General features: G+C 41.7%; 1 protein-coding gene across 1 annotated transcript; it reads left to right on the top strand.

Annotated features, from left to right (window-relative positions):
• The first annotated feature begins 2,536 nt into the window (after positions 1 to 2,536).
• Positions 2,537 to 12,179, top strand: LOC110496952 (low affinity immunoglobulin gamma Fc region receptor II). Its single transcript, XM_021572952.2, has 6 exons — positions 2,537 to 2,606; positions 2,808 to 2,849; positions 4,535 to 4,795; positions 11,250 to 11,507; positions 11,610 to 11,768; positions 11,941 to 12,179. Exons 1-6 carry the CDS (start codon positions 2,570 to 2,572, stop codon positions 11,982 to 11,984), a joined length of 801 nt encoding a protein of 266 aa, XP_021428627.2. The 5' UTR covers positions 2,537 to 2,569; the 3' UTR covers positions 11,985 to 12,179.

The following is a 12,179-nucleotide window of genomic DNA, read 5'->3' as shown; positions in this document are numbered from 1 at the left end:
AACTTTAGTCACTGTTGCTAGCCGGCTACTCAACCCTGCACCTTAGAGAGACTGCTGCCCTATGTACCTAGTCATTGAACACTGATCAATTTAATAATGTTCACATACTGTTTTACCCACTTCAATCAAACAACCAAATGTATTTATAAAGCCCTTTTTACATCAGCCGATGTATGTCCGGACCAGACATATTTATATACTGTATTGTAGTCAAGGCTTATCCTATGTAACTACCTTTTCTATTCATATACTGTCCATAATGTCTATACACATCATCATATACAAATATATTTATATTCTGGACTCTTGACATTGCTCGTTCTTATATTTATATATTTAGTAATTCCTTTCTTAATTTTGGGGGGGATTTGCATCCATTGTTTTGTATTACTGCACTGTTGGATCTAGGAACATAAGTGTTTCACTACACCCGCGATAACATCTACAAAATATGTGATTTGATATGAAAGCTTCATCATTTTTGCAACTCTCTCTCTCTGTATCTATAAGTTTGGTCTGAGTGTCCAGCCTGGTTTTATGGATTAGACATAACATTATCCGAACACTCAAATGAGTATGATATCTTGCATTTGCAATGGTTACATGTCACAAAAGGTGACGTAGCCCTTTCCTGTTGTCAAATTAGCTAGTAGCCTCATGGGTGGAATGTTATTCATATTTATCATAATCAAACATTATTTCAGAAACCCCGCCAAAAACCCAATGTTTCTATGTCAAACGGTTTAGTTATATTTCAGTCTTCTGTGATGTACAGTGGGGCAAAAAAGTATTTAGTCAGCCACCAATTATGCAAGTTCTCCCACTTAAAAATATGAGAGAGGCCTGTAATTTTCATCATAGGTACACTTCAACTATGACAGACAAAATGAGAGAAAAAAATCCAGAAAATCACATTGTAGAATTTTTTATGAATTTATTTGCAAATTATGGTGGAAAATAAGTTAGCTCAGAGGTGAACCAGTTGCATACACAGCTTGAGCAAGACATTCATCAGCATTTCTCTGACTATGTTCCTCCATTTTGTCAAAAACACTTCTGATTCCAGGAGGTGAGCTTATCGTGAGCTGTTGCTATCGATAAGGTGTCTTATTCATAATTTTCACCTCAAATGGAAGTAGAGGGACTTTTGTCAGAGGTTGCTTGTTGTGAGCACTGAGGGAACTTCATGCACTTGGCCAGATGATTCTGCTGTTTTGTTGCATTCTTCACATATGATTTGGCACAGTATTTGCAAATGTACACAGCTTTTCCTTCTTCATTAGCTGCAGTGAAATGTCTCCACACATCAGATAGTGCCCATGGCATTTTCCTGTTAAGATTAGAAAAAAAGGAGTAAGAAAAAAAACAAATACAATTCCATGTACAGATAAATAGTTAAGCAATTAGATTAAACAACTTCTTTGTAGTAGTGTGGGCTCAATAGCATCTCATTAGTGTGCAAGAGCTTGAAAATCAGCTGTACATGTGATGGAAGAGTGGACTGTGCATGCAGAGGGTTGCAATTTCATTGAATTGGGGATAGTTTAACCAAAATATGCCACAAGACGTAGAATTGCCTTATGTGTATTCCACAAAAAAGGTTCACTGTTATAAGTTCACTTTTTTGATGAATTTAAGAAAAATTCCCCAAATTCCCGGGCTTAACTTCCCATGGGGGATTTCCGGAAAAATTCTGGAAATTTACCGGAAAGTTTCCAGCCCTTTGCAACCCTAGTGAGGTGCATACTTTTGTTTCAAAGTAGATTAGTTTAAGACTACCAAGAAACACTCTGTGTGACCTTGATTTAGCCCACTGCAGTAAAGGCAAAAACAAAAGTAGGGTTGTTGTTCGGGGTGGGTGTATAATGCAAACATCTAGCAATCCAAAGGTTGCATGTTCGAATCTCATCACGGACAACTTTAGCATTTTAGCTAACTATGCAACTACTTACTACCTTTTAGCTACTTTGCAACTACTTAGCATGTTAGCTAACCCTTCCCCTAATCCTAACCTTAACCCCTAACCTACCTAACGTTAGCCACCTAGCTAACGTTAGCCACAACACATTGGAATTCATAACATATCATACGTTTAGCATATTTACATTTAGTAACATATTGAATGAATTGCAATTCATAACATATAATACCGAATGGATGATTGACACCCAAAAAATCATACCATACGAAACATAACATTTCATAATTATTAGTGTCCCATATTTTTTTCCATTTATTTAACATTTATTTAACTAGGCAAGTAAGAACAAATGTTTATTTACAATGACCCCGGCCAAACCCTAACCCGGACGACGCTGGGCCAATTGTGCGCTGCCTTATGGGACTCCCATTCACAGCCGGTTGTGATACAGCCTGGAATCTAACCAGGGTCTGTAGTGGTGACGCCTCTAGCAAAGATCCAGTGCCTTAGACCGCTGCGCCACTCGGGAGCCATTTACAATGTTATGTCTACCCCTGAGTCCAGGTTGCAGCGTCAGTACAAGGTAATGTGGGGGTTTATATAATGCATTCTGCTGCTCAGTCTATCAGTCAGCAGCATCTCTACAGGATGGAGCAGCACACCTCTCTCTACATGCTACTCTGCAGTAAGTTGGGCGACTGTTTCAGTTGTGTCATCAGTCAACATTTCCAAGCTCCATGAGTGGAGGGAATGTAGATTCAATTTAGAGCAAATGTAGCTTCAAGAAGAGGAATCTTGAACTTGAACAATATTATAAATGTGCACTGCACTATGTTAAGTAGTAAAATGCTGTGCTCTGTCTGTCTCTCTCCCTCTATCTTTCTAGTGCTGAATACTGTGATATACTCTGGACATGCTCAAATTAATGGTTAGTAGGTTTCCATGTTCACTTCTAAACATTTATTTCCAGTGGTGTAAAGTACTTACGTAGTAAGTAGTACTTTAAGTCGTTTTTTGGGGTATCTGTACTTTACGATTTATATTTTTGACAACTTTTACAACTTCACTACATTCCTAAAGAAAACAATGTACTTATTACTCCATACATTTTTCCTGACACCCAAAAGTACATTTTCAATGCTTAGCAGGAAAGGAAAATTGTCCAATTCACACACTTATCAAGATAACACATGGTCATCTCTTTTGCCTCCGATTTGACAACTCACTTAACACAAATGCATCTTTTGTAAATTATGTCTGAGTGTTGGAGTGTGCCCCTGGCTATCCATACATTTTAAAAACAAGAAAATGCTTTGCTTAATAGAAGAAATTTGAAATTATTTAGACTTTTGATACTTAAGTATATTTTATCAATTATATTTACTTTTGATACTTATGTATATTTAGAACCAAATACTATTAGATTTTTACTCAAGTAGTATTTTACTGGGTGACTTTTACTTTTACTTGAGTAACTTTCCATGAATGTATCTATACTGTTACTTAAGTATGACAATTGGGTACTTTTTCCACCACTGTTTATTTCTATAATCTAGTTATAGGCTGTCCAGAGTGGGAGAAAACGCTTGTTGGAGATATTTCACCTTTCCTTATGTTATAGAATATATTTTTTACAAATATTATTATTTATTGCCTGAACCGTTCAATTGGGTTCTTAACAGTATATCCAAAAAGTCGGATTTCGTAACTTAATACATCTGATAAGCACCGACCTTTGTTGACAGAGCAGTCTAGCTTTCTCGCAGAAACTTTTGAGGAATTAACATGTTGTGGTGGTCATCTTCAAAAGTTGTTTCCGCGGGTCGCGAAAGTAAACATGAACATAACGTGAGCTGAATTAAATGTAAACAGCTTTGAAAAATAAAACGCATGCGGTACGCTCAGTGCTTCGTTGACATTTCAACGAAATAGACGTGCTTTTGTGAGAAATCGTTGAAAAAGAACAGGGATTTCACATTAATATGAAAGTGCATACTAAAATATGAAAATACTACGTAATGTCTCAAATTCGATATCTATCTTACCTTGTTGTTTTATGTTCTGAGGATACGAGAAGAATCTTGACGAGTTCAACAGGAAAGTGAGCCTGTCAGGTAGCCTTCATTCTTGCACAGCAGCCACCCAGCCTAGCTGAGGCGATGTTGTGCAATTTTCCTTTAAAAAAAAAAAAAGGTTTGGACCATTAGTTTTACTAGAGGATTATCTACAAAATTATATATATTCTACCCATTGGTAACAATATTTATTTAATTTTATTGGACACCCTACTAGTTTATGTCTTTGTTTTCATTGCTCATTAAGTTAAGTCACAATGGTGGTCAATGCACATGTAACCGATGTAAAATGGCTAGCTAGTTAGCGGTGGTGCGCGCTAATAGCGTTTCAATTGTTACGTGACTCGCTCTGAGACCTGAAGTAGTTGTGGCCAGATGTGCAGAGGGTCACTGGTACGAGCCCATGGCGAGGGACGGACTAAAGCTATACTGTTACACACATTTGTTGTGATCTATTTGTTGTGATATCAATGTTTATGTAGAGAGATAGGAGATATGAAGGGTGGTCAATATGTTGTCTCTCTTTCTCTCTCTCCAGCCTCTCTGAGCATCAGTCCTGACAGATCTCAGTTCTTTGAATATGAGTCTGTCTCTCTGAGCTGTGAGGTTCAGAGGGGCTCTACTGGATGGAGAGTGGTGAGGAACACGCTGAAAGGAGGGACTGAAGAGTGTCCCACTGACTGGGGATTTTTTAAAGGGTCTTCATGCACCATATCAGCAGTACCATCAGACAGTGGAGTGTACTGGTGTGAGTCTGGGTCTGGAGAACACAGCAATGCAGTTAACATCACAGTACATGGTATGTCCAAAAGCTGTTGCATTCATATCTGATGACAGAGAATATTGTGTTGTTTCTGTAGTATAGTGTACAGAGATTGTTATTATATTTTTATTATTGGGTCTGAACCCAGCCCTGTGCAACTGGGTCCTGGACTTCCTGATGGGCCGCCCCCAGGTGGTGAAGATAGGCAACAACACCTCCACCACGCTGATCCTCAACACAGGAGCCCCACAAGGGTGTGTGCTCAGCCCCCTCCTGTACTCCCTGTTTATCAATGACTGCGTGGTCATGCACACCTCCAACTCAATCATCAAGTTTTCAGACGAGAGGTGTAGGCCTGATTAACAAAAAAGACAAGACAGCCTACACGCCCTGGTGGAGTGGTGCCAGGAAAATAACCTCTCCCGCAACATCGATAAAATTAAGGAGCTGATCGTGGACTTCAGGAGACAGCAGAGGGAGCACGACCACAACCACATAGACGGGGCCGCAGTGGAGAAGGTGAAAACCTTCAAGTCCCTCGGCGTACACATCACTAAAAAACTGAAATGGTCCAGCCACACAGACAGTGTGGTGAAGAAGGCGCCTCTTCAACCTCAGGAGGCTGAACTAATTCAGCTTGGACTCTAAGACCCTCACAAACTTTTACAGATGCACCATTGAGAGCATCCTGTCAGGCTGTATCACTGCCTGGGATGGGAAACTCCACCCCCCTCAACCGAATGGCTCTCCAGAGCGTGGTGCGGTCAGCCCAACACATCACCTGGAGTACACTGCCTGCCCTTCAGGACATCTACAGCACCCGGTGTCAAAGGAAGACCAAGAAGATCATCAAGGACCTCAGCCACCTGAGCCAAAGTTTGTTCACCCCGCTATCATCCAGAAGGTGAGGTCAGAACAGGTGCATCAAAGCTAGGACTGAGAGACTGAAAAACAGCATCTATCTAAGAGCATCAGACATTTAAATAGCCATCGCTAGCTGGCCTCCACCCAGTACCCTGCCCTGAATTTAGTCACTCTCACTAGCCGGCTACAACCCGGATACTAAACCCTGTACCTTAGAGGCTGTTGCCCTATGTACATAGACATGGAACACTGGTCACTTTAATAATGTTTACATACTGTTTTACCCATTTCATATGCATGTACTGTATTCTAGTCAAGTCCATCCTATTCAACTATTGCTGTACATATACTATTCTATCCATGTATTATTCAGATATACTATATATTCTATCCATATACTGCCCATAATGTCTATTGTGATTGCATTTTCTGTTAAACCTTACTAATGCTTGTGTACTAAAATATCCTTATTTTAAGCTTAGGCATTGGGCTTGAGATTGTTAAAGAAACTAACTCATATAAGATAGAAAAGTATATTTGGCATGAATAGAGGCCTGTGTGTATAGAATGACCACCATGATGTCTGGGCGCTCAGCCAAGAACTGACAGAAACTAACTGGTTCCTCTTAGCTTAACTGGAGACAGAGTACAGTTTATATCCTGCACACCAATGATAGAGCTGTTGTTCTGTTTGGAGCCTGTTTCTGGGCAAAATATTCATGTTTTGTGTGTGTGTGTGTGTGTGTGTGTGTGTGTGTGTGTGTGTGTGTGTGTGTGTGTGTGTGTGTGTGTGTGTGTGTGTGTGTGTGTGTGTGTGTGTGTGTGTGTGTGTGTGGCCCTTGCTTGCCCAACTTGGGGAAACCGTTGAGCTACTGTTAGAGAAAGTATGTCTGGAGTGACTTCCTGTCACCTTGGCACCTATTGTCCTCACTCAGTTGCGACAGACTGAAACAACCTCTCCATTATAGTCTGTATCCTGTAACCCAGTTTTGTCTCTCTCCACACACACACATACACTACCTTTTGGGGTTACATAGAAATGTCCCTGTTTCCCATGAAAACATACATGAAATGAGTTGCAAAATGAATAGGAAATATAGTCAAGACGTTGACAAGGTTCTAAATAATGATTTTTTATTGAAATAATAGTTGTGTCCTTCAAACTTTGCTTTCGTCAAAGAATCCTCCATTTGCAGCAATTACACCCTTGCGGACCTTATGCATTCTAGTTGTCAATTTGTTGAGATAATCTGAAGAGATTTCACCCCATGCTCCCTGAAGCACCTCCCACAAGTTGGATTGGCTTGATGGGCACTTCTTACGGTCAAACGGTCAAACTGATCCCACGGCTCCAATTAAGCGCCGTCCACAGGGTATGGCATGGCATTGCAAAATGGAGTGATAGCCTTCCTTCTTCAAGATCCCTTTTACCCTGTACAAATCTTCCACTTTACCACCACCAAAGCAATCCCAGACCACCACATTGCCTACACCATGCTTAACAGATGGCGTCAAGCACTCCTCCAGCATATTTAAATTTTTTCGGCATCTCACGAATGTTCTTCTTTGTGATCCGAACACCTCAAACATAGAATTGTCTGTCCATAACACTTTTTTCCAATCTTCCTCTGTCCAGTGTTGCACAGGGCAGGGTCGTCGAGCTTAATGACAAGTTTGGAGGGTACTGTGGTGTTAAATGCTGAGCTGTAGTCAATGTCCAGATGGGATAGGGCAGTGTGCAGTGGGATGGCGATTGCATCGTCAGTGGACCTATTGGGGCGGTAAGCAAAGTGGGTCTAGTGTATCAGGTAGGGTGGAGGTGATATGTTCCTTGACTAGTCTGTCAAAGCACTTCATGATGACAGAAGTGAGTGCAAATGGGCGATAGTAATTTTGTTCAGTTAACTTAGCTTCTTAAGAACAGGAACAATGGTGGCCATCTTGAAGCATGTGGGGACAGCACACTGGGATAGGGATTGATGGAATATGTCCATAAACACACCAGCCAGCTGGTCTGCGCATGCACTAAGGACGCAGCTAGGGATGCCGTCTAGGACAGCAGTCTTGCGAGGATTAACACGTTTAAATGTTTTTATTTTATTTTTGAATTTTACCCCATTTTTCACCCCAATTTCATGGTATCCAATTGTTTTTTAGTAGCTACTATCTTGTCTCATCGCTACAACTCCCATACGGGCTCGGGAGAGACGAAGGTTGAAAGTCATGCGTCCTCCAATACACAACCCAACCAAGCCGCACTGCTTCTTTAACACAGCACGCATCCAACCCGGAAGCCAGCCACACCAATGTGTCAGAGGAAACACCGTGCACCTGGCAACCTTGGTTAGCGCGCACTGCGCCCGGCCCGCCACAGGAGTCGCTGGTGCGCGATGAGACAAGGACATCCCTACCGGCCAACCCCTCCCTAACCCGGGCGACGCTAGGCCAATTGTGCGTCGCCCCACGGACCTCCCGGTCGCGGCCGGTTACGACAGAGCCTGGGCGCAAACCCAGAGTCTCTGATGGCACAGCTGGCGCTGCAGTACAGCGCCCTTAACCACTGCGCCACCCGGGAGGCCACGTTTAAATGTTTTACTCACGTTGGCCACGGAGAAGGACAGTCCACAGGCTTTGGTAGCGGACCGAGTCAGTGGCACTGAATTGTCCTCAAAGTGAGCAAAGAAGTTGTTTAATTTGTCTGGGAGCAAGACGCAGAGGGGCTGGCTTTCTTTTTGTATTCCGTGATTGACTGTAGACCATGCCACATACGTCTTGTGTTTGAGCCGTTGAATTGCGACTCTACTTTGTCTCTATACTGACGCTTTGCTTGTTTGATTGCCTTGCTTGTTTGATTGCCTTGCGGAGGGAATACCTGCACTGTTTGCATTCGGTCATGCTTCTAGTCACCTTGCCATGATTAAAAGTGGTGGTTCACGCGTTCAGTTTTGCGAGGATGCTGCCATCAATCCACGGTTTCTGGTTAGGAAAGTTTTTAATAGTCACAGTGGGTAGGACATCTCTGATGACATATCCCAGTCCATGTGATCAAAGCAATCTTGAAGCGTGGAATCCAATTGGTCAGACCAGCGTTGGATAGACCTGAGCACGGGTGTTTCCTGTTTTAGTTTCTGTCTATAGGCTGGGAGCAACAAAATGGAGTCATGGTCAGATTTGCTGAAGGCAGGGCGGGGGAGGGCTTTGTATGAATCGCGGAAGTTAGAGTAGCAATGATCCAGAATGCTACCAGCTTGTGTCGCGCATTCAATGTGTGGATAAAAATGTAGGAAATCTTGTTCTCCGCTTAGCTTTGTTAAAATCCCAAGCTACAATAAAGCAGCCTCAGGATGTATGGTTTCCAGTTTACATAGAGTCCAGTGAAGTTCTTTCAGGGCCATCAAGGTATCTGCTTGGGGGGGATATACACGGCTGTGACTATAATCGAAGAGAATTCTCTTGGAAGATAATGAGGTCGGCATTTGATTGTAAGGAATTATAGGTCATGTGAACAAAATGACTTGAGTTCCTGTATGTTGTTGTGATAATACCATGAGTCGTTAATCATAAGGCATACACCCCCGCCCTTCTTATTACCAGAGAGATGTTTGTTTTTGTTGGCGCAATGCATGAAGAAACTGGGTGGCTGTACCGACTCAGACGACATATCCCGAGTGAGCCATGTTTCCGTGAAACAAAGAATGTTACAATCTCTGATGTCTCTCTGGAAGGCAACTTGTGCCCTAATTTCGTAATTTCGTCCACCTTGTTATCTGGAGATACATTATCTAGAGATATATCCTCATTATTAATTGAGGGTAGATTTTCCACCACACTATACATCCCATCACACATATATATACTGTATATATACAGTACCAGTCAAAAGTTTGGACACACATACTCATTCAAAGGTTTTTCTTTATTTTTTACTATTTTCTGCATTGTAGAATAATAGTGAAGACATCAAAACTATGAACTAACACACATGGAATCATGTAGTAACCCAAAAAGTGTTAAACAAATCAAAATATATGTTATATTTTAGATTCCTCAAAGTAGCCACCATTTGCCTTGATAACAGCTTTGCACACTCTTGGCATTCTCTCAACCAGCTTCACTTGGAATTATTTTCCAACAGTCTTTAACGGAGTTTCCACATATGCTGAGCACTTGTTGGCTGCTTTTCCTTCCCTCTGCGGTCCAACTCATCCCAAACCATCTCAATTGGGTTGAGGTCGGGTGATTGTGGAGGCCAGGTCATCTGATGCAGCACTCCATCACTCTCCTTCTTGGTCAAATAGCCCTTACACATGCTGGAGGTGTGTTGAGTCATTGTCCTGTTGAAAAACAAATGGTAATCCTACTACTCGCAAACCAGATAGGATGTATTGCTGCAGAATGCTGTGTTGCCATGCTGGTTAAGTGGGCCTTGAATTCTAAATAAATCACTGACAGTGTCACCAGCAAAGCAACCCCACACCATCACACCTCCTCCTCCATGCTTCATGTTGGGAACCACACATGCGGAAATCATCCGTCCACCTACTCTGCGTCTCACAAAGTAACGGTGGTTGGAACCAAAAATCTCAAATTTGGACTCATCAGACCAGAGGACAGATTTCCATCGGTCTAATGTCCATTGCTCTTGTTTCTTGGTCCAAGGAAGTCTCTTCTTATTATTGGTGTCCTTTAGTAGTGTTTTTTTGCATTAATTCAACCATGAAGGCCTGATTCACGCAGTTTCCTCTGAACAGTTGATGTTGAGATGTGTCTGTTACTTGAACTCTGTGAAGCATTTATTTGGGCTGCAATTTCTGAGGCTGGTAACTCTAATGAACTTATCCTCTGTAGCAGAGGTAACTCTGGGTCTTCCTTTCCTGTGGCAGTCCTCATGACAGCTGTTGACAGATGTTTTTTTGTGATTGCACTTGAAGAAACTTTCAAAGTTCTTGACATTTTCTGCAGCGACTGACCTTCATGTCTTAATTTCTCTTTGCTCATTTGAGCTGTTCTTGCCATAATATGGACTTGGTCTTTCACCAAATAGGGCTATCTTCTGTTTACCACCTCTACCTTGTCACAACACAACTGATTGGCGCAAATGCATTAATTGACTTTAATTGACTTTTAACAAGGCACACCTGTTAATTGAAATGCATTCTAGGTGACTACCTAATGAAGCTGGTTGAGAGAATGCCAAGATTGCGCAAAGCTTTCATCAAGACAAAGAATGGCTACTTTGAAGAATCTCATTTGTTTAACACTTTTTTGGTTACTACATGATTTCATGTGTTATTTAATAGTTTTGATGTCTTCACTATTATTCTACAATGTAGAAAATAGTGAAAATAAAGAAAAAACCTGGAATGAGCAGGTGTGTCCAAACTTTTGACTGGTACTGAATATTTTTACTCCGGACTCCGACATTGCTCGTACTAATTTTTCAATTTTCCTGAATTCCATTATTTTACTTTTAGATTTGTATGTTTTGTTGTGTATTGTTAGATATTACTGCACTGTTAGAGCTAGGAACACAAGCATTTTGCTACACCCGCTATAATATCTGCTCAACATGTGTATGTGACCAATAGAATTTGATTTGATATCTACCGTCTCCTGTGTTATATAGATGGGGCTGTGATCCTGGAGAGCCCTGCCATTCCTGTGACTGAGGGATATTTTGTGACTCTGCGCTGCGTATATGAAGATAAGAAAACGAAGAAAACATCCTCAAACTTCAGAGCTGATTTCCATAATGATGGATCCCTCATCATGACCAACACTACAGGGGAGATGACCATCCCTGCAGTATCCAAGTCAGATGAAGGGCTCTACAAGTGTAACAACCCTAAAGGAGAATCACCAGAGAGCTGGATGACTGTGACAGGTGAGCAATACTCTGCTCACACATTAGATCTTTATTTGAAGCGACGTATAGAAATGTGTCTTATTGTTGTGTGTGGTAATGGTCATGTAATTCGTTCCCCAGTTCCATCTTCAGCTCCAGGGCCAGCCCCATCTCCAGCAGTCCCAGTGTGGTCCATCTCTCTGCCCAGGCTGCTGTGTAGTCTACTAGTAGTGTCTCCTTACCTGCTGGTGACCATCATACTGGTAGTGAAATGCAACAGCCGCAGAAGCATGGCTCGAGGTGAGAACCCTACCACATCTTAACTGTATGTATTCACCTTTTATCCAATACTATGTGCTGTACAGGAATACTACTCAAATAGTTCATCTTGATAGAATGTCCTAGAACTTCTTAGTTACAATGGTATGTGGTCAGTGCGTGAGAAGTTTCTGTTTCCATCTCTGTATTATAGCTCAGTCTGATGAAGAGAAGAAAAGATGTACTGTCATCACATAATCAGCATGGAATGTTACGCAACAACACACTTTATGGGAACCATGTTAATATGGTAACATCGGTGAACATTGTTAAAGAGAAGAGTAACCATGTTATTGTTGTTGTGTTGGAGTACACACACTACTGTAGGCCCGTGTTCTGAGTCTGTGTCATGCTCCATGTAGCATTGCAAGGTTGTGTTACAGGTCAGAGGGA

This window comes from Oncorhynchus mykiss, chromosome 18 (assembly GCF_013265735.2).
Source record: "Oncorhynchus mykiss isolate Arlee chromosome 18, USDA_OmykA_1.1, whole genome shotgun sequence".
Lineage (NCBI taxonomy): Eukaryota > Metazoa > Chordata > Actinopteri > Salmoniformes > Salmonidae > Oncorhynchus > Oncorhynchus mykiss.
The sequence above is the reverse complement of the archived record's forward strand: the minus strand, read 5'-3'. Positions and strand labels throughout refer to the sequence as shown.